The sequence below is a fragment of the Gossypium hirsutum genome, chromosome D03 (genome assembly GCF_007990345.1).
Source record: "Gossypium hirsutum isolate 1008001.06 chromosome D03, Gossypium_hirsutum_v2.1, whole genome shotgun sequence".
Lineage (NCBI taxonomy): Eukaryota > Viridiplantae > Streptophyta > Magnoliopsida > Malvales > Malvaceae > Gossypium > Gossypium hirsutum.
Genome location: NC_053439.1, coordinates 37618433 through 37640515, shown reverse-complemented (window position 1 = coordinate 37640515; position 22083 = coordinate 37618433). Strand labels below are relative to the sequence as shown.

Sequence of the window (22083 nt, the reverse complement as noted above, 5' to 3'; positions counted from 1 at the left end):
TTGGTTATGCATTAAATAATTTTGATTTAACTTATTTAAAACTAAATTGAATATCACTTTTTCGCTAATGGTTAATAACTAGATTTTAAGTAATAAATAAATTAGGAATTAGTTAAGTTTTCAAAGGTAATCACGGTTACAAGAAAAATGCTAAACTTAATCAGTTTTTAGTTAACTCATGGATTTTTCTGAAAATAGGCTCAGTTTTCTTCTAAGATAAACAAATGTTTTAAAATGACTATTTTATAAACACCGTTAGCTTACCGAGTCATTTCGGTGGCCAATGTAGTCTTCCGAATTCGAGCCTAATGTGTAGGTCGGGTTGAGGAGGTTACAAGCTTTTCTTGTGATAGATTAGGATTTTTATGCAACATTTAGTTTTTAATTTATTGAATGATTTTCTGATATTGATTTTGTCTAAAATTCCTAAGATTGTAATTAGGTAATAGTTTTTAGAAGTTAATTAATACAAATCATTAAAGAAATTAGGATTGATTGTATTTATAATCTTTAATTTTTTGAATATTGATTAAAAAAATTAGCATTTTTATTTAGAATTTGTTGTTGCTAGTATGATTATTGTAAATCTTGTATTTGAAAATTGATATATTGCATTCTCATGGCACCAAAAAACACTTAAATGATTTTTATTTTTGTGAGCAAAAATTACTAATTGTATGTTGGCTTCATGAACACCTTTATGTATTTAAGGCTGAGGTTTATTTGTTCTAAATGTTTAACAAAAATGAAAAAAAAGATTAAAGAAACTCTACTAGTGAAGTAGAGGAAAAACAAGAAAAAAATTATACATTAGTTAAATGACTTTAATAAATATTTTAATTTAAAAAAAATTTAACTTACAATCTAAATTTCCTGACTCCTCCACGGTTAACACATATCATAATATATGTTTTTAAATAACACCACGCAACAAAAGAAATATTTAATAACTTATAATAGTTATTGTTATATTTAATAAAATTTAATCATTTATAAATTTTTGAACAATTATATTCAAATAATTCTAACTTTATGTCACAAAGTAAAAATGTTATTAATTTAAAGATTAAAAGATCTAATCTATTAAAATAATTAATTGTTCAAAATTTCCAATAAATATTCTAGCTTGTAATGTATGCAAATATAATAGATGTTTATGATATATATAACATTCATCAAGAATATATTGACCAAAAATCTAAAATAAAAAGCACAAGTGAGAGTGTAGTTCTAGAGTCACAGAAAAAATAGAAAATATTTATATAATTTTTAAAAATTATAAAATTTTTATATTTAAAAATATATATATTTTTCATAATTTTCTATTTTAAAAGTTTTTTTTAACTTTTTAATTTTAAAAATTAAGACTAAATTGATATAAGATAAATTTATTGTTTTTTTTTAATTAAGACTCAATTGGTAAAATCTATAAAGTTGGAAAATTAAATTTATTATTATGCTAATAAAAATTACAAGGTCAGCTTCCAGTTAATCAATTAACAAATGAGTGACAAAAAATAAATAAATGTCAATATCGTTAGTGACTAAATTTTGGAGTTGGGTGATAAAAAAAAACACAGTAATATATATATATTTTTTTTTACAAAGAAAACCTTAGCGCAGGGTTAGAAGGAGTAGCAAATGTTGGGAGTTCAATCCCACATCTTTTCGACACTATCTCTAAAATCAAATAAACTAAGCTTCAAGTTTTGTTACAGAAAATTATGGATCACCTGAACAACAACACAAATCTTATCTTCAACCCCATTCCTTTAGAAACCTTCTGTAAGTGCAAAAACTCGGCCAGCCAGAGGTGAAGGCAGCGCCGCAATTGCTTCCTGGATAGTCTGTCAGGACAGCAATGACAAATTAGCTTCTTAAGCCCACCAGGTAACACATACTAAGGTATCATTTAAGACTATGATTTGAGTCCCTTCGAATTATTATCAAAGGTCGCAGATAAAATGAACCACATACACCAGAACTGGATCAGCCTGGACATACCTCTAATGCATACCGAGCTGAGAAGTGAATCAAAAGAATTGCTCTGTTTTTGAACTTGTCCGCGTAATTAATTATCTAAAGTCCAATCCGTTAAAAAGACAAGAAAAAAAAAAACAGGGTTAGGAATCGAAACCTGAACAGATACAGTTTTCGTATGCATAAAATAAAAGACGATTTCTAGAGTGGGGAAGTTTTACCTCAGACAGATGAACGTGTCCATAATCTCTGGCATGCTCAACCGATACTGAGTTATCTACAAATGTGCTCTGCAAAAGAAAACCTAGTAATAATCATTCCCGAAATCTTTGAAACTAAAATACATCTCCTATTTGGCTCAAAAGCTAAACTGCATTTTGTTTTGGACTTCTGTCTTTGAGCTAACATGAAAATTTCAAGAGTCCAAGGCATTTAATGACTATATTGCGGGTGGGGAGGGGGTTAACTAACTCTTGAAAACTACTGCCAGGTTTGCTATCACTGCGAATCAGCACACCCAACAAAAGGGATGGAAATGATTGAAGTCATCACTATCCACAAAGTCAAACTAAAAATCTAAAACCATTTAATACATGCAGGATTCTGAACAGGATATCATTGAAATAAGAATCATGAATTGCATAATTACGATAAACTTGCAGCCTATGCTTAATATTTATACAATTCAATGTTGCTTTTATGAAAGTGGTTTTCCAATAGAAATCTATGTTTGAGTACCCTATGGCTATTGAGGAGACTTCATAAGAATAAAGCAAACCAACATTTCTAACACAACAAAAGAATTTTAGTAACTCACCTCCACAACAAGAATCTTTGCCCTCAAAACATCTAAATTAGCTTCATCAACTATGAAGTCAGACATTGTATCTCCAGTAAAGGCAACTTCTGGTGTCGTAGTAGTGTAAGTAATCTGCCAGTGCATGACGTCAACCAAGTTATATGCAAGCTTTATAAGAGAACTTTTGACTACAATAACGAGTAAAAACACTAGTTAAAACCCCTTTGAAAAAACCACTTTGGTTATTTTACCCATTATTATCATATATAAAGTTCTGGAGAAGAAAACGTACTGCAAATCTTATAAAGAAAAATGAATAAAATTAACAGGTTTTTTCCTTCTTGAAAGCACATTCAACTTAATATGAAACCTACGGGAGATAATAAATTACTAAACTCTTCAGCAGGTTCTTGTAAATACAGAGAAGAAAAAGGAAACAAGTTTTCGGTTAAGGAGAAAATATATAAAAAGGAAAGCATCAGGTATAGCAGTAAAAGAAGCAAAAGGCCATCAACCAGCAGTGGAATTTTAAAAAGGTTGTACTCATGATAATCAAGACAGACCTCCACACCTGATGACTTCAAGTTCTTGATCTCATTTCCAGAAAGCCCCATGTACTCGTCTTTAAGTTTTTGTTTTACAGAATAAACTACATAACCCTGCAACAGTTACACTATGCAAATGTCAAGCGTAAAGACAAGTAGGAAGCCAGGAAAAAGAATACGAAAACAAAAAATACTAGGGCCGCATTTATTCACCTGGCTCGGTATGACATGGTAAGTTCTAAAAGCTCTTACTTTTAGATCCCTTCTCAAGAAAAACTCTTCTCCTGCAAATACAAATGATATGCATTTGACAAGAAAATATATACAAAAGGAAGTGATTAAAAAGGATAAGCTCTTAAAAGTTAAATAAAAGTTGCACATTACCCACATCCAAGCCGATTAAATTATGCTTAAGCTCTGATTGATCCATCTTTCTATGCACCTCAAAGAGTTTCTCTACATCTTCTTTTATACAAGTAGGTACAACAATTGTTGGGGGCTTCATGCCATATAAACCCCGTGTTGCGACATACATTGGCAGGCCACCCTGTTAAACAAATAGACAGTATATCGTTATTCTTCATACCAAAGCTTATCGGTTTAGGATCCCTGCGATTATTTTCATGTTCATTACTTTTCAAAACAACTTTAGTCACCCTTCATATGTATGAGTTTCACAATCGATAAGTGGTTCTCATAAATATAAGTGGTTGACGAATGTATTCAAAAGTAATACACAAAAAATAAGGGGCGAGAGCCTAATATGAAGAAAATAGCACATTGAAAAAAAAAACGTAAACATCTACACAATTTGAAGTACCTAAGAACAGAGATTCATAAGAAGAAACTTCCAATTCTACCTTCAAACAATAAATTCTTTAAGCAGAGTACATTTCTTCAGTAATCACCTGATTTTCTAATATTATTATCAATTCAGCATCCAATAAAAGAAAAAGAGGAAAACCAATAATTAGACTACCAAAAGCAAGAACAGGAACACAAGAAAGAGAAAGAGAGAAAGGAAAAAACTAACAATATGGTCCATATGGCCATGAGAAATAAAAAGGAAATCTTGAGAAAGGGCACGTTGTGGGCATCGACCGATATCAAATGCTAAGTTAAGAGTGGGGAAAATAATGCAAGTTTCATGCCCTCCTATTGACAACCCTTCCACTCGGTACCCTTCAATTTCCAATCCCTTTTTGCTCTTTTTCTCATCGTTTCCTTGGTTTCCTGGTTCTGGGCTCTTTGATTTTGCACCCCTTTTATCCATTTGAAAGTTTTAAGACGAAGAACAAACAAGAACTGGCTTGGCTTCAGTTGGGAAGAAACGCAAAGCTGAATAAGCTTTTGGGTTTTTTTTTTTTTTTCTTTTTATGGTATTGAATAATTTTATATTGTTTTTCTGAAAAGTATAAAAAAATAGTAATGTGAAATTCTTTTAAATGGATTAAAATAGAAATTATATTTTTAAAATTATCGTTAAAAATGTTTTTATTACGAGTAAATTCAACCAATAATCCCTAATTTTATTTAAAATTACATTTCAAATCACTCAACTCAAATATATAGTTAAATTTAATTTTAAAAATTACTTAATTATTATTTTTAGCTATTAAAATAAATTTTAAAAGTATTTTTCAATTTAATTTTATCTTCATTTTTTTAAAATTAAAATTAAATCAAATTTTAATAGCAAAATTCAATCAAATAAAAAAATGTAAAACCAAATATATAGTTAGAGTGTAATAATAAATTTACTTTAACTTAAAAGTACGGTAACAAATACTAATCAAAGTAAAATATAGGGTAAATTACACCAACAGTCACTTAATTTTGAGTAGTTGACAAAACAGTCACTTGGATTTCATTTCAGTAACTCAACTTTGAAAAAATAACAGAATAGTCCTTTTAATGACATGGCATTTAACGGTAGACTAGTTGTCATTTAAACAATCCTTTTTAACCCTAAACCCATTTAAGAGTCTTGGACAGTAGAAGAAGAATAAGAGAAGAAATAGAGGAGAAGAGGAAAAGAAGAAGAGAAAATGGAAGGAGCTTTGTTCTGCGATAGAACTTGAAGACCGTAAACTAAGAATTGTTAAACACTTTGCATCACAACTGTAGGTAGGAGCACATACCGAGATAAAACTTGAAGACCATAAACTAAGAATTAAAGATGCAAAGAATGCAACATTTGCTGCCATGGATGAAGGTGGTGCAAACCCGGTCGCATCATGTTTTGATACAACTCGCCGACATCAGAATTGGCCTAAACTTGAAGGGCCCAAGTGCAAGATGAAACATCTCATAGGCCTGATTGATTATTGGGTCAATATTTTTAAGGACTTTTTAATTTAATATAGTTTTATTTAAATTAATAAGTTTGCATATTTTTAGTTTTAGACTTGCACTTTGTGTGTTCTGTATTTAATAAAGTCATGCATTATGTAACTCACATGTTAGTTTAAGTCTGCATCATTAAATTAAGTCTTGCATAAAGGAACTCATTTAGTTTGCATTTCAAACAATGCATTTAAGCATCTTAGTTTAATAAATTAGTTGCTGGACATTTATTCAACTCATCTTAGTTTAATTAATAAGTGTTTTTGTTGAACTTTATTTAATAAGTGTTGCTCTTAATTAATCTAGTTACTAGGATTATTTATTGATGCATGAGTTTAAGTTTATGCTTCTTTAATTAACTAGTTGCTGGAATAATTGATGCATATGTTTAGCTCATTTATTTAAGTTAAGTATTTATCTTTGATATGTTTAATTAGTGTTTAAATATGTTTAATAAGTTCATTCTAATGTGTTTATTGCAAGTGTCTCTTCAGCTTATAACCGTTACAATTCAAGACTGTTACAAATTAAATAAAGTGGTTGTTCAAGTCATTTTCAGTTACAAAGTAAAGGGGCTGTTATAAAGGAGGTTTATACATCATTTAAGGAGGTCTTAAGGAGCATTATATCATCTATTTAATTTTGGTAGCAACCTTTTAAACTACCAGCCCGTTTTTGCCATTTCAAAAGTTAATTCAAGCATTCAGACACCATTAAGGAGCTGGTTAATAAGTTGGTGTCTATTCGGCTGGCCAATGGCTAACTCAAGAGTCATTTTTCAAGCAATTAAAGTCATTCATTCAGCTGAATTGAAGTGAATTCAAGAATGGAGTTATTTGGCTCAAGAATGTGAAAAGACTTGAGTTTTATTTTAGTTTTTAAATGGCACATTAAGTTGAATGTTTGTGACCATTCGACTAGCCTATTTTAGCACTATAAATAGATGAAATCAACCTTTGTAAAGGACTTTTAGACTTTTGCTAAATTTTTTGTCAATTTGTTTAATGAAACTTTGTTTCTGTGAGGTTAACTTCCTCTCCAATTTCGTACGAGTCTCGAGTGACTTATCTAGCGAGCTAGTGGCGTCATCCTGAACTTGTTTCTAAACTTATCACCAACTCTGGTGTAGCGTTCATCCATCTAAATATACCTTCGGTTCCTACTCTGCTAAGTAACGGGTCGAGGTCCATCAACCTATTCCCAACTGTAACCTTAAACTATATAAGATTTGGGGCGATACTCGTTATAATATCGAATCTTTCTTGATGTTTAAGTTCTATTATTCATCTCCATCACTTATTTTTTCTATCCTACTTATTTGTCAAACCGAGCCCATCCAAAGTTATTCCATCTAAAATTCATCTATCTTTTTAGCCACCTTGAACTTATTCCAACATACAATTCCATACTTAACCAAAATTCATCCATTTTCGAAACTGAACGAAACTGAACGAAACTTCCTCGTCGACGATCGAGCAACTCAAATACGACACGACTCAATACCGAGGCGGATCGTATCAGAAGGGATAGTACCTAGTGGTGGTGCAACTTATATACATTTGTCAAAGTAGATTCACACAATAAACAATTCAATGGAAGATTCAGATGAACAGATTAGTGCTGATATTATAGCAAAAGTATGTGATTCCTTGAGACAACTTTATTTTGGAGTCAACCATCTATTTGTATGTATTGAGAAGTTATTGTCTATTGATTTTTCATTATCTTTTTGGTCTTATTAGATTGATCACTGGATTAAATTTTGACATTTTTGTCTGATGGACTGTAAGCACTCCTTGCAACTTCAAAAGTAATTGCAACTAATGCATGTGTTGACAGAGAAATTATAGTGGAGAAGACTAGAAAGCTCGATTAGAAAATTGGCTACAATGCAATGTCAGGAAGATATGAAGATCTAATCAATGCGAGAATTATAGATCCTTGTCGAGTCTCAAGGTGTGCCTTACAAAGTTCTGTCTCTGTTGTTGGGGTAGTTCTAACCACTCAAGCTATAATGGTAGAGAAAATAAAGACACCCAAGCCTGTTGTCCCTCTTGTCCCAGGAATTAGTCCTTGAAAAAAAAAGGTGTAAAAGAAGATATTGGTAGGTTAAAGCTGAAGAAGAAGCCAGCAAAAGTTGTATTTGCAATGGTTGAAACCAAGCTGAAAACTGGTTGGCTTGGTTCTCGAGAACCAAAATGGATTCCATCATGTGAGCCTCAAATACCCTGGTACATGAGTGCCTACTGAATTGCTTTCTTGTAGCTGCAGTACATTGTATTCTTCCTGCATCCCCAGCAGCCAGTAGCTCAATTTTTTTAGCTGTTTGTAAATTTTATCATAATGTAATAGAAAGGTCCTGAAATGAGATGATTGTGAATTTTCATTCCACTGGCGTTGTGGGTGGCATTGTTGTTATTGAATGCTTTGCAGGGAACATGAAAAGCCGATGGGTCCCTTGGTAGCCTTTCTCATGCCATTTTTCATTACAATGTCTTCTGGTTTTACATAGCTGTGTTTCACTGTTTTATTAGTTAAACACCTTGCATCACAACTGTAGGTAGGAGCACATTCAGATTGAAAGAAAGAGACCCAAATTTAGGAGATGGTAAAAGACGAGGTTGAGGGAGAAAGAAGATGAAGAGAAAGGAGAGAAGAACAAGAAAAAAGAAGAAGAAAGTATTAGAAGAAAGAAGTTGAGGGAGAAGAAGATGAAGAGAAGGATGAGAAGAAAAAGAAAAAAGAGACAGAAGGACTAATCATCTTTTCTTTTCTTTTTGACAGAGAAGGACTAATCATCTTTTCTTTTCTTTTTTACCCTTTGACTACTAGTTTATCGTGGCAAGTTAACGTTAATTGGCTACATCAGCTAGTTAACTGGCCACCTCAGCTATCCCGTTGAGCCTGTGACGGAAAATGTTAATGAGCGATTGATTTGTCACTTTTCAATAACGTTAGTGCACTGTTTTTTTATTTTTTCAAAGTTGAGTGACTAAAATGAAACTTAGGTGATTATTTTGTCAGCTACCCAAAATTGAGTGACTGTTGGTGTAATTTATTTTAAAATATATTGATAAATTTTAAATCATTTCAAGTATAGCGACAAATTTACACATTATCCTTAATTATTTCTATCTCGGATCTACATTTAAAGTCATGTGTTATATTAAATGAATGTAGTAAGATACATTTTGCTTTTAAGAGAATTTATAATTTTTTGTTCAACACAATATTATTGAAAAAAAACAGTCCAGAAATGGATAACTAAAATACCCATAGGATTGGGTGTCTTAGTTGGAGATTGTTGGGGGACTTGAGAATTTCAATAAATGTAGTATGTTGTTGATTTTCACTGCTATGTGGTCGTACTTTGGCTTTCACTTCAATAAAATATCAATGGCTTACAAAAAAAAAAATACATATTCTTCTCTGTTTTTGGAAATTTTTTTTGCACGAAAGCAACCCTAAATTTAAGCATAAGACTACAATGATGAGGACACTTCCTCTCTGACGCTACAATTTATGTCTCTATACAGTAATGCAGAATTGCTGATCAACAGGGTTTGTGTTCGACGCAGTTGAGAGCCCCTGCAAAGCGTGTTAGCCTGCCTGCAGAAGCTCCTGTCTTTGCATTGATCACGTCTTTCTCGTTTCCCCTACTAATTGGTCCCCCAGATTCAACAAAGAAGGCCCCATTCATCATCAGATCATTCACAGATTTCCACTTCCATGACTTCCATACACTCTCTGGTGAATACTCCCTCTTGGTAATCTACACAATACAAATACCATATCACATGCATTTCTAGATCTGAAACTGGGTTTCATCCTATTTTACTTGGAACTTAAAAGTGAGTGTTGACACACACTGCATTCCCAAAGAGAAAACAAGGGGTAGCCATGAACTTGAACATGGACACTAAGACAAACATGGAAGATTTAAGAAAAAGGTGAGTGTTGGGCAGGGATTTTTTTACCTCTTTAGCGCGTTTGTCTGGAGGAGCAATGAATCGGTTGCCCTCACTTAGGATGGTAGGGTTTTTGCTACCACCAATGGCATACATTAGCCAATGAGTGTAGTCATTGTTGACGACATGAACGAATCCCCATCGGACCCTTGGCATCCTTTGCACCAATCCTTTGCCAAAATGGTTGAAAGCAACCGTTACTTGCATGATTTGATCATCTGAGAAGCTATCACTACTTCCAAACAGGAAGACCTGTAACATTTTAATTTTAGATTTTCCAGTTATGTTGTTCTGATTGTTGATTTGAAAATGTAGAAACTTACATCGTTATGATTAGTAAAATGGCAGTTAGAGATGGTAATGGCCGTAGACGCCATAAGAATATCGATTAATCCATCGTAGCACTTGGACATAGAAAGGTGATCGATCCAAATATTGTGGGATCCAAATATCGTGATTCCATCACCGTCACTCATCGTACGTTGACCGTAATGATCAACGGAGTCTCGTATCATGCCACCATGAGCTTGTACCGAATTACGAATGTGAAGGCCATGGATGATAACATTATTAATGAACTGCAATGTGATTTGAGCACCACCCACAATGTGAATTTGAAATCCTCGACCGTCTATGGTCTTGTCACCAGCCATAATCAGCTCTTGGTTTAACCTAATCACCATGTGATGAGCAAATATGATCCAAAGAGGTTCTTTTTGGATCACTGCATGCCGTAAGGTTCCGGGTTTAGGGTTTACCATATCGTTGTCCGACGGATCTGTTACAACATAATATCGACCTGCCTTGCCTCCGGTGGTTTTGCGGCCGAATCCTAGGACACAGTTAACTAGCTTCTTGCGGTCTTTAGCCCAGTTTGGATCACATCTCCAGCATCTGTCAATAGGGTTAGTGGCTAGGCATGGACCATGGTGTTTATATAGTCCTCTCCTTGTGTTATTCTGACCTTCCAACACCCTGCATCATAAATTAATCTTTCATATTTTGTATGTTCTTTACAAATATTTTTTATTTTAATGGAAAAAAGAAGTATCTATACTGTACTTTTGAACCGTGTTTGACATGTTCAACTAATGATTTATTAGACGTGATAATAATTTAACATCTTGGTTGGATTTTTTAATAAAAACGAAATCACAACGACTTATTTGTTCTTCAACTATAAAAAGGAAATTTTATTTTAGCCCTTTATATATTTTTCGCCTTTTTTAACCTTTAAACTTATGTTATTTATCAAACCACCCCAAAATGAATATAAAAATTAACACTTGTTAACTTTACTGACGTGACATATATGTGGATCACCACTTGGATGCCACATCAATAATTAATTAATTAAATTTTTAAAATTTAAAAATTCAAAAAATTTATAAAAAGTGTTTAAAATTTAAAAATTAATAAAAAAGGTATAAAAATATAAAAATTATTTTTTTAAAAAAATTAATTAATTATTAACATTAACTCTTTTTTTCCACAATAAACACCCAAAAAATCATCCTTAAAAATCAAACATGAAGGACAACCCAAAAATAACTTCAAGCACCAAAAAAACGAAGAAAGAAAAGAATGGGAAACACCAAAAAACCATAGAACATCAACCTTCACCAAACAAAACAATGCAAGTTCAAGGGTTAAAATAGGTGAAAAACTAAATGAGAGATAAAAATGAATTTTGTTTTATAAAGTTAGCGGGCCAAATAAGTCATAATCCAAAGGGAATACAAAGAAATCATATGTTTATTGGATAATATGTAAATGAAGAATAACTTATTTCTTATGGTTGAATAATAAAAAAATAATGGAAGATTTATAAAATAAAGTCTATCACTAGTTTTCTTCTTTTACTCATTAGTAATCACATATTAAGAAATGAAGAAATTATTTTAGAAAGAACTTACTTCTCAGTTTCGCGGTTGAAATCACTGGTTACATTTTCGGGATTAGGATTGTAGGCTTTGAAGGCACCTTTCTTTGCATTTTCAGCTCGTTCTTGCCACACTTCATCAAAATGACCAATGTTACCTTTAACTATGGGACTATATACAATTAGCCCCAGAAACAATACAATCTTAACAACTTTCATAGTCATCGTTTTTTTTTTAATAACCTACTTTTCACTCTCTTTTTTATTTTTTATTTTTTGGGAAATTTCAAGGTATATTTTTTTAACCCTACGTAAAGAAGAATGGAGTGGGTTTGCACGTAGGGTCTTGTTGTTGTTGTTGTTTTTTTTTTGTTTCTAAGGATTGAAGACAATTAGAGGTTTGGAATTCATATTCCAAGGGTTTGTTTTAAATACAAGTGAATGAGATCCCAAAATGAGACGTTGTGAGGGAAATAATGGAAACCACTTCCCATTCTTGGTCAGATTTTGGTCTCTTTCTTACATTTCTCCCCCTTTTGTGGTATTTACAACTTTTGAGGTTTCTACTCACATTCTCAACTTATGCCATGCATATTACCATTTTATTTTACCAAAACAGAAAACTAATGATTTTACATTTTCATTGTTTCTTTCAAAATCTAATTCATTTTACTTTTGCTTCGTTTATCTATTATTTTTATAAAAATATTTATTAAAAAATTTCTATTTCGTAGATCTTTTAAGGTTTAATCCACAAATTAGTACTTAAATTATATTCTCTTTTTTTTCATCTTGGTACTTAAAGTTTTTTTTTTTTTGTTACGAGTGATACTTAAACTACTTTTTTCCCCCTAAATTGGTACCTCCATTAATCAAATAGTTAAATTCATTTAAAAAAAAGGCTTAACCCACAAATTAGTACTCAAATTATTCATATTTTCTTAAGTTAATACCTAAACTTCTTTTTGTCTTAAGTGGTACCTTATTCTTATGTCACCCATTTTACACTAAAATTTTATATATGTTAAAAAAATTACAGCTAATAATAAATTTTCATATCATATAAACTTAAAAAATATAATTTTTTTAAATTTTCCTTTCTTTTTCCTTTTATAATGTCTGAAAATATTAACGATGCTCGAAATTTGCCCTCTCGAGATTTAGGCGCTTGTGACTTATCTTGCTTTTAAGCTTCACTGTCTGCTTGCTCTACCTAATGAGATCAAAAAAAATTATTTCATTGATCAAAACCAATGTTTTTAGAATTGTACCAACTGGACCAGGAACTAATTAGAGTACTAGTCCAAAGATAGAGGTTGAATTGATTGATTCGCGAACTGATATAGATCGATTGAATCAAGCTAAAAAAACCAATTGAACTGATTTTCTTTATTTTTAAATATTTTTTTATTTTATGAATTTTTAATAATTTATATGATCAAACTTGAAGCTGGTCAAACCAAGAATTGGTGGCCAAACCAGTTCAACCATCGATCTAGTTTTGAAGAAAGAAAAAATAATATAAAAGAGAAGATTTTTTTTAAAAATATACGTAACGGTTTAAGTAATGATTGAACAAATAGAGGTATCAATTTGAGAAAATATAGTTTAGGTATCACTTGCAACCAAAAAAACTTTAGGTACTAATATGAGAAAAAATGATATAATTTAAGTACCGATTTATGTGTTAAGTTATATATCAAAAAAAAAAAACTTAAAATATTGTAAAAGGTAAAGAAACACATGCAAAGATGGTTGTAAGACTGAATGAAAGCATGCACAGTTAAGTGAAGAGAATCCATACAAATTCTGGGTTTCCAAAAAGAAGAGATTCAATGCAAATTTGAGTCAGTCCTTTACATATTTTAAATAAAAATAAATGAAAAAAAGCAAGTCTTGATAGAGAAATAATCCAGACAAAAGTGGATAAATAATTCTTCTTTTATTTTTCATTTACAGTAACTTATTTAATTGAATAGTCTATAGCTTAAATATAAAATAATTTCTTACACAATATATTTGGAATATGCATGGGATTACTCAATTTGAATGTATGAGTAAAAATAAATTTTGTGACTTATAATGTTAATTTTTGTGACAACAATAAATTTAAATGCATTTTTCTTCTATTTTCTGAATTCGGGAAGATTTTATGATATAAAAAAATCTTATTGGTACCAATAATAAATATTTACTTTTGAGTGTATCTAGTTTATGAAAAGATATTTTATAGGTAAAATAAGAATAAATAGCTTGAGTCTTTGTTTGAATGGAGCAGTTCAAATAGTTTGTGAAACTAAAAGATGATTTTATTTTATTGGAATTTTGTATTGAATTTTTCATTTACATTGTTATCAAAATACTACATTTTTTGAACTTTTTAGAAAACCATTAAGTTAACGTTTGTGTTTACAAAAGTTCACAATAGATAGCTTCCTACGCATAATCACTTATGTTTATATTTTTCTATTAATTTGATTTTAATTTTTTACTTGAATTTAGTCTTCGCACTATTAAAAAGAATTAAATTTGACCATCAACATCTAAAAAAGAGTCTATTTGCTATTTTTTTAAATTGAAATACTTATTAAAACATTAAATTTTTAAACATGACAGGAGCGAATCTAGAAAATTTTAAATCGTTTTCTACTTTTAATTTCAGGAATTTAATCCCCTCACTTGCTTCTCATTTCAAGAATGTAGGAAAGAAGGTGAGAAAAAGGGTTTAATTATATTTCAATCCCTGTACTTTTCAAGAATATGATGAATGTTTAAAACAAAAAATATTTAAATAATTAATTTTATTTTTAATATGAATCAAGTATAAAAATGATTTTTCGATTTGCTTTCAAATTATTTTATTATATATTTTTAGGATTATTATCCTATCAACGGTGACTTAGGCTGTACTTGAGAGGGAGTGAAAGAAAAATAAGCTTTCAGTATGTTTGGTTGGGAAGAAAAGTGAAAAGAAAGAAAATAAGAGAGATGAGAAAGATGTGTATGTTAGTTCAAAATTATGCATTTTTAGGATTAATGTCTAAATTTAACAAATTTGAAAAAAAAACTCTTTATGAACCCCATGTGATGATTTGATGGTCAAAGGTGTTTACCGCCCCAGGTGTGGCCTGGATTTGAATTGTGTTAGTCGCGTTGATTATTCAGATTTTGTCCGGTTATTGTAATTCACCAAAAAAAAAGTATTTTACTTTAAATTATGTATTTAAAATGATTGCGAACTCGCAAATTGATTTAATAAAATTAGGGAGTCCTAAACTATTATATAAATATAAGTATCATAATTTAAAAAAAGAAAATAAAATATCATAAATGAGTAGTAAGTATAAATGGAAGAAACTGAGAAGATCAAAACTTTGATTAATGAAAAAAAATTATAACTTACAATAAGGTGCAATAATATGTAATTATGGGTAGTCAATTATAGCTATTTGACCTGCCTTATTCCAATTTACATTCTTAAAAGCTATTTTTAGCTTCGAGCTTTGATTTAATATCAAACATTCCTAGGCATCTTCCGAGGCTTGGATTCCCTGAAACAAACCATTTCTTTTAAACAATATCCACCATTAATTAAACTCTATTAATCTATACCCATTAAAAAAAACATAAAATTGTTGATTGAGTCTTAATTCGATTATCAGTATTGTTGTCAATGCAAGAGGGCGTTGAAATGTATTATTCTCTTATTTAAGGGTTGAGGAGGAGCTATGAGTAGATTTGTCCATGGTTTGGGTCGGGTCTTGTCAAAATTTTAGGCCTCTTTGCTAGGCCTAGGCCCGCCTGACCCGAAAAATAGGCTTAAAATTTTGTCCAAACCCGACTTGGATAAAAACGCTAAAACCTGGACCCGCCCGAATTAGTTTTTTCATATTGTTTTTTATATAAAAAATTAAAATATAATACATAAAAAAATATTTAAAACATTAAAATAAATGTTTCTCAACAAATTGAAAATAAATTAAAAAATATTTATACTTAAATAACAATAAAATAAGTGTAACTTAACAAACAAAATTAACAATAAAACAAGAGTAATACAATATCCAAACAATAACAACATAATAATAGTAACATAATAGTAATATAGTAGCAAAGCAGTGAGAAAACAACAAGAAAAGAGCATCAAAACAACAAAAAAGAAAGAGAGAAAAGAAAATAACAAATTTGTTTTGTCCTTTTGCTAATTTAGGTCGGGTCGTGCCTGAGCAAAAAAGCCTTACCCGAGGCCTGATCTATTTTTTAAACGAGCCTTATTTTTTTGTCTAAACCCATTTTTCGGACCTATATTTTTGTCCAAGCCCTCCCACTTTTCAGGCGGAGACCTAACTATTGGTAATTCTAGGCATTGTATCAAAATGAGCAGATATGATAAGAGTTTAATGTTAAAAAAAACCAATCATTCAAATTTTAATTAAAAACTAAAAATAAATGCAATACGCTCAACAAATATATTAATAAATTGGCATAATTACTTATTTGATCTTTCAAAATTTTTTTTTAAAAAAATTTTAATTTTCTATTTAAAATTTTCCTCAAACCACTCTAAAAATAGATAAAGAAAATTAAGTAGCAAAATATATATTGTTTTAATTTATGAAAAAGGATCCTATTATTACAATCATATATATTATACATTACAACCATATATATGGTTGGTGAATAAGGTAATTACTTATTATTATGGTTGTTAAATGTTCCTTAATTTTTGCACATTGTTTTCATATGTCTAACCATTATTTTAGGGTTTATTGATTTACTGTCAACTACAGGGAAATAATTTTTATACTTACTTCTTTTTATTTTCTCCCTGCTTCTTCAAATCTCTCCTACACAAAAAAATCACAATACGTTATTCCTAAATTTCAAAAAACATATTATAATTTTTTTTAATAAAAATTCAATATATATATAAAATACTCGTAGATAGTCATACATGCTATCATGTTTAAAATCAGGACAGATACATGCCTCTCAAAAATTGGAAAATTACAATTCTAACTCCCTATAAATGATTAAATTATAAATTAATATAAGGGAGATTTATGCTTTGCGTCCTCCAAAATGAAAAGTATTATATTTAATTTTTTTAAAAATGATAATACATGATACAATCTATATTTCACATATAAAAAAATTAGTAATTCAATTTTGCCGCCCTAAAAAGATTTTCGGATTCACCCTTCTTTAAAACCTAACATTTTAGTAGCATTTTCATTAAAAAAACAATAAATCAACTTTTTAAAAAAATTAATTGTCAATTTTTAAAAGATTAAAAGCCAAATTTATCTTTTAAAAAAAAAGAAAAAAGAAAGGGTAAAAAAATATAAAAGTGAATAAAAAAGAAGTTACTTGTGAGCTTTATGAGCTTGGTGGGTTTTGTGGTTGAGATGATTGGCTACATGATGAGGATTGGGATCGTAGGCTTTCTCAGCAATTTGCTTTGCTCTCTGAGCTCGTTTTGCCCATACTTCATCGAAATGAGCAATGTTAGCCATCACTATCCCACTATTTGCTATCACAATCAGCCCCAACGCCAATATTATCTTCACTACTTTCATTTTGGGCAATTGTCTTCTTCAACCCTACGTAACCAAGAAATGAGTATTGCACGCAGGGCTTTCCTTTTATTCTATTTTAATTTAGTTTTTTGTTTGATATTCCTCAAATGTTTCAAATTCCCATTCTTCTTTAAATACAAGTGAAATGAGATCCAAATTTCATGCAAACCACTACCCATTAATGGTCAGATTTTTGGTCTCCCTCTTCAATTTCTCCTCATCTTTTGGGTATTCGCTTACTAGTTTTAGTGATATTCTCTATAAATAAATATATTTATAATGTCTTATGTATTTAACAATAACGTAATTATAATGTGTTTTGATTTATAATTATCCAAGATTTAATTTGAGAAAATGTATATTATTTTTTAAAAGTTGGCATAAGATTGGGATAGTAGCCTTCTTCTATAATTTTATTTGATTTTTTAACTCGTTTTTTTCTTTTGCCACACTTCATCGGAGTCACTGATAATTAGGAGATTTTTTTTATTAAAGTAGTCAATACAATATCGGTAGATATATCGTTTTTATGTTGGTACTGATACTTATTGGTACGAACTTGTTTTGATGTATATTTCAAGTTTATTGATATTAAATATTTTTCATATTATACATACATGCAAACATATATTCATTGCATACATATTTAAATGAAAATTTAGAATTATTAATTAATTTCAATAATTTAATAAAACATTTTAATTATAAAAATAGTTAAGATAAAAAAAATTAAAAATAAACTTGTTGAATTACAATCAATTACTGTCACAAATTCTTCTAAATAGTTACTTAAAAAGTTCTTCAAATAATCAGCATACTGTTTTGAATATCATGAAACTTTGATTTCATTTTATCCCTATTCTCACAATTTTCTAAGTTCTCAATCAAATGAGATAACTAGAGTTAATCATATTCAATTAATAATAAATTTATGTCAATTAAATGCTTAATGTTTCTTAAAAAAAATTCATGTCTATCGCTTCAAGAATAATCAAATTATATCATATTGAATTCAAGATTAAATTTCAAATTGCAGTATAGGTAATAATTAAATCCACAAAAATCCAACATAAAGATGTCTTAAAATCTACTTTATAGAAAACTATGCACCCAATGTTCTTCACAACCCCTTTCAGGGCCATACCATATATACAAAAAAATATAAAAAAAAGAAGAAGCAACCACAGCTAAACAAAATGGCACCAATAACTAAACAGACAAATACCAAAACTAACTAGTGTCCGGAAAAAAGAAAAACAAAGCATGCTGGCCTTAAGCAAAACCCAGTATAAGTGTATTAGTTACTGATGTGCAGCCTGGAGGAGTCCCTCGCGAATCTGAGTGGCGACATCACGAACAGCTCCAGGACCATGAGGGATGAACACAGCCGAAGATTTAGAAGCAGCACCGATTTCTTTCATGGTGTCAAAGTACTGGGTGACCAGGACCATGTCCATGACATCCTTTGCAGTAGTCCCAGGGACGTTAACAGAGAATCCAAGCACACTATCTCGTAGCCCATCAACAATAGCTTGTCGCTGGCGAGCAATACCCAGCCCTGACAAGTACTTAGATTCGGCCTCACCTTCAGCTCGTTTGATTTGCAGAATTTTCTCTGCCTCTGCCTTCTCGTTAGCTGCCACCCTCATCCTTGCAGCTACAAATACAACACAATCAGAAAATTATATTCAAGGGGAGGCATTATTAAAACCCAATTGATAGATATTCATCCTAGTAATATACTCTAATGAATCTAAAGCTAAAACGATTAAGAAAATAACAGACGGCAAGAAAGTTGAACATGGCTGTCAAAAGGCAAATTCATGAGTTCCAGCAGTTTTTACTTTTTGGGGCTGAAAATTTCATTATGCCAAATGTTACTCTCATATTTCTGTAGTGGCTTGATTTATTTGATGCATATATGGGGAATATAGCTAGGCAATCCGGTATACAGTTAGCCTGTCCTAAACAACATCAAGTTTGAAAGAGTAAGAACCAAGTAAGAGGTACTAAATTTTACCAGCATTGATTTCATTCATTGCGCGCTTCACATGCACATCAGGTTCTATGTCCACAATAAGTGTTTGAGCAATCTCATACCCATACGCAGACATAGCCTGTAAGAGAAATAAGAGTCAACAGAAATAGAAAAACATATTTACATATCAATGTACGTGTAATCAAGTTGAATACCTTCTCAAGTTCTTCCTCAACAGCTTTAGCAATTTCAGTTTTTTGTTCAAAAACATCATCCAAATTTAGCTTTGGAACGCTTGCCCTAATAACTAAAAATTCAAAAATGTTAGTTTCTGTCCTTCATTTGGAACAACTAACTGAATATCAGAACATGAAAAATGTTAAAACATGTCCCATATAACTTTGGATTTATGTACATAAATAAAAGTGTGCAGCATGTGTTCATATATTAGCGTGCAATGTGAATATATACTCTTCATATCATACCATCAAAAACATAGGCTTGAATCTGCTTCCTTGTATCGGTGAGTTTGTAGAAGGCATCACTTGCCTTATCTGCCAGTGCCCGGTATTGAATAGATGCAACAACATTGACAAATACATTATCCTGATATGATGGCCATAAAGACCAGTTAGTTTCTGCTGCACAAGGGAGGCATAATATTGTATGCTACGTGTGATATGAAGTTCCTTGACAATTTATTAATTCATGATTATGCACTCGGTCCCGCCCTACACCTTTACCTTCCCTTGCAAACTGATGAAAGACAAACATGGCTGCATATGCTATAGTTGGAGAAAAGAATAAAAATACAAGAACAAAATGGTGATCTTTTGGGATGAATTCTTCATCCTAAAGTCTAAAGAGTTATACAAGAAAGAAGAGTCATAAACTGGAAAACTACAACATAAAAAAGCAATTGATAGACCTTAGTCTTTGTCTCACAACGAACATCCAACTGCTGCAATCTTAGTGACAGGTGGCCGGCAAGCTGACTTCCAAGAAACCATGGTAGGCAATGGCATCCTGGCTCAAGAACATCCTCAAACCTGCCAAATCTCTCCTTGATGGCTACTGTAGACTGGCCAACTTGTACGCAACAGAAAAGATTACCCATTTTCTCTTAGCTCTGAGAACCCAACAGGTTATATATCAGTTTAAAAGAACTCAAACAAATACCAGCGCTATCTCTGATCTACTAGCACATATCAGCATCAACAAGTACCATAACTGATGATTTAGACAATCTATAGGACACCAATATTACCCTTGAAACATGAAAACTGATATCAAATGGTAAAACTCAAGAATGAAAGAACACAAAACAGGAAATACATTATCAGTAGAAAATGTAAAATAACTAATCTCACAACCTTCCCAAAAAAACCCAATTAACTTCAAGTGCCAAATAAAAGACTAGCTTAGCAGATTATCACCCCAGGTTTATAAAACCAGTCTAACTTTCAAATCATCTTCAGGATATCATAGAGGCAAAAGATAAGAACATATAAAAGAACTAAGAAATCTTACAAATTGATGAACAGAAGGATTAAAAAGCAGAAGAAAACAAAGAAAACTAATAAAACATAGAGATAAAAACTCAACTAGACATGAAATATATAAATATACTATCACAAGTTGGCTTGGAAAACAATTTCAGAATAATTGCTACAACTTCCCCAAAACACATTAATTCCTTTTGCAATTTCATTGAAATAGTATGGCAATACAGAATATTAACATTGACCCACAAAAGTCAACAGATAATGTGACCCACCTACATTATTTTCTAGTATATGATAACAAAGAAGTCTTAATGTTTAATATGCCCGGCAAAATTTCCCAAGAGGGTTCACCAATATGAAAAAGAAAAAAAAAACCCATCAAACTTTGCGAACCACGAATAGTTGTCCTTATTTGAATGGAAAATCTATGTTACCATATAACACACTTAACAACTTTAAAACCTTGAAATTCTAGTCATGGGTTGCAGCTATGAACACAAATTCATGGAAAATGAAAAACAAGGAATCAATAAGTTCTCCAAATAATATTAAACTAAGAAAAACTTATAAATATTGGATTGTTACAGCTAATCTCTTCTTTGCCAGCTTAAACAGATAAAACTACAAAATGGGTTTCTTGAATTTGGTCAATTTTCATTAGTTTCATTGATAAAATCAATTATAAAACCTTATATTATGATTTAATTGACAGATAAATAAGAGGCGCGAGAATGCCAAAAAAAAAAAAAAAAGAAGAAAAAAGGATTTTGTAAAGAAAACGGAAAATTCAAAGAAAACATATGTAAATTGGAGATCGTTAAGAATAAGGGGAAAAACAAGAACGGTAAATTCCCCTGACTTAATTGCAATTTTCTTTCGAAGGAGAAAAGTTGTAGTTCTTACTTTTTTGGTATCAAGAAAGAAGATGAAGAAGAATCCCACAATGCGTGGATTTTCAAAGAAATATATTTTCCCCTAACTTAATTATCAAGCAACTTTTCTTACCAAAGATAATTACCCTAAACTTTAATTTATCCCAATTTTGTCCTTCAACCATTACATTTAATATTTAATTAACTTTTTAATATTAATATTATAATTTACTTCCACTAATTAGCATAAAATAATAATTTTATTTGAATTATTAAATATAATTAAAATATATTAATTTATTAATCTAAATATTATAAAAAAATTAAATAATAATTAAAATATTTTGAACTTATATATTCAACACACCCTTTATCTAATTAATATAAAATAACATTATTTAAAATAATTATTGTTAACATAAATTAACTCTAATATTAATCAAGTGATAATTAATATGCTTAAAATTCTATTTGAATAATAATTCTATTTTACATCAATAAAATTAGTACTTGTTTACCTCAGTATTTTTTAAATTAATAATTATAAATTATAATTATCACAATTTTTTTTCTATATTTTATACTTGAAATTCTATTCAAATAATAACTTTATTTTAAGATTAGCACAA

At 30.4% G+C, this 22083-nt stretch overlaps 4 protein-coding genes across 7 annotated transcripts; all 4 read right to left on the bottom strand.

Annotated features, from left to right (window-relative positions):
* Window positions 1–1565: 1565 nt before the first annotated feature.
* Window positions 1566–4740, bottom strand: LOC107949840 (tRNase Z TRZ1). Its single transcript, XM_016884614.2, has 8 exons — window positions 4358–4740; window positions 3709–3871; window positions 3538–3608; window positions 3343–3438; window positions 2798–2911; window positions 2202–2270; window positions 2005–2079; window positions 1566–1847 (listed from the first exon to the last, which is right to left on the bottom strand). Exons 1-8 carry the CDS (start codon window positions 4595–4597, stop codon window positions 1773–1775), a joined length of 903 nt encoding a protein of 300 aa, XP_016740103.1. The 5' UTR covers window positions 4598–4740; the 3' UTR covers window positions 1566–1772.
* Window positions 4741–9030: 4290 nt separating this feature from the next.
* Window positions 9031–11922, bottom strand: LOC107949925 (pectate lyase). Its single transcript, XM_016884686.2, has 4 exons — window positions 11555–11922; window positions 9962–10613; window positions 9648–9890; window positions 9031–9442 (listed from the first exon to the last, which is right to left on the bottom strand). The coding sequence occupies exons 1-4, from the start codon at window positions 11743–11745 to the stop codon at window positions 9224–9226; spliced, it is 1305 nt and encodes a 434-aa protein (XP_016740175.2). The 5' UTR covers window positions 11746–11922; the 3' UTR covers window positions 9031–9223.
* Window positions 11923–14868: 2946 nt separating this feature from the next.
* On the bottom strand, window positions 14869–17266 carry LOC107950850 (pectate lyase). Its single transcript, XM_016885790.2, has 3 exons — window positions 16891–17266; window positions 16332–16367; window positions 14869–15071 (listed from the first exon to the last, which is right to left on the bottom strand). The coding sequence occupies exons 1-3, from the start codon at window positions 17097–17099 to the stop codon at window positions 15035–15037; spliced, it is 282 nt and encodes a 93-aa protein (XP_016741279.1). The 5' UTR covers window positions 17100–17266; the 3' UTR covers window positions 14869–15034.
* A 909-nt stretch (window positions 17267–18175) lies between these two features.
* LOC107949841 (hypersensitive-induced reaction 1 protein) lies at window positions 18176–21589 on the bottom strand. Of its 4 annotated transcripts, none has more exons than XM_016884615.2 (6): window positions 21486–21589; window positions 20006–20206; window positions 19563–19683; window positions 19293–19384; window positions 19120–19216; window positions 18176–18756 (listed from the first exon to the last, which is right to left on the bottom strand). In XM_016884615.2, the coding sequence occupies exons 2-6, from the start codon at window positions 20192–20194 to the stop codon at window positions 18401–18403; spliced, it is 855 nt and encodes a 284-aa protein (XP_016740104.1). In that variant the 5' UTR covers window positions 20195–20206; window positions 21486–21589; the 3' UTR covers window positions 18176–18400. The 4 variants fall into 4 exon arrangements, with proteins under 4 accessions (XP_016740104.1, XP_016740106.1, XP_016740105.1 ...); XM_016884617.2 differs by lacking the exon at window positions 21486–21589 and adding an exon at window positions 20608–21299; XM_016884616.2 differs by lacking the exon at window positions 21486–21589 and adding an exon at window positions 20683–21298.
* Window positions 21590–22083: the final 494 nt, after the last annotated feature.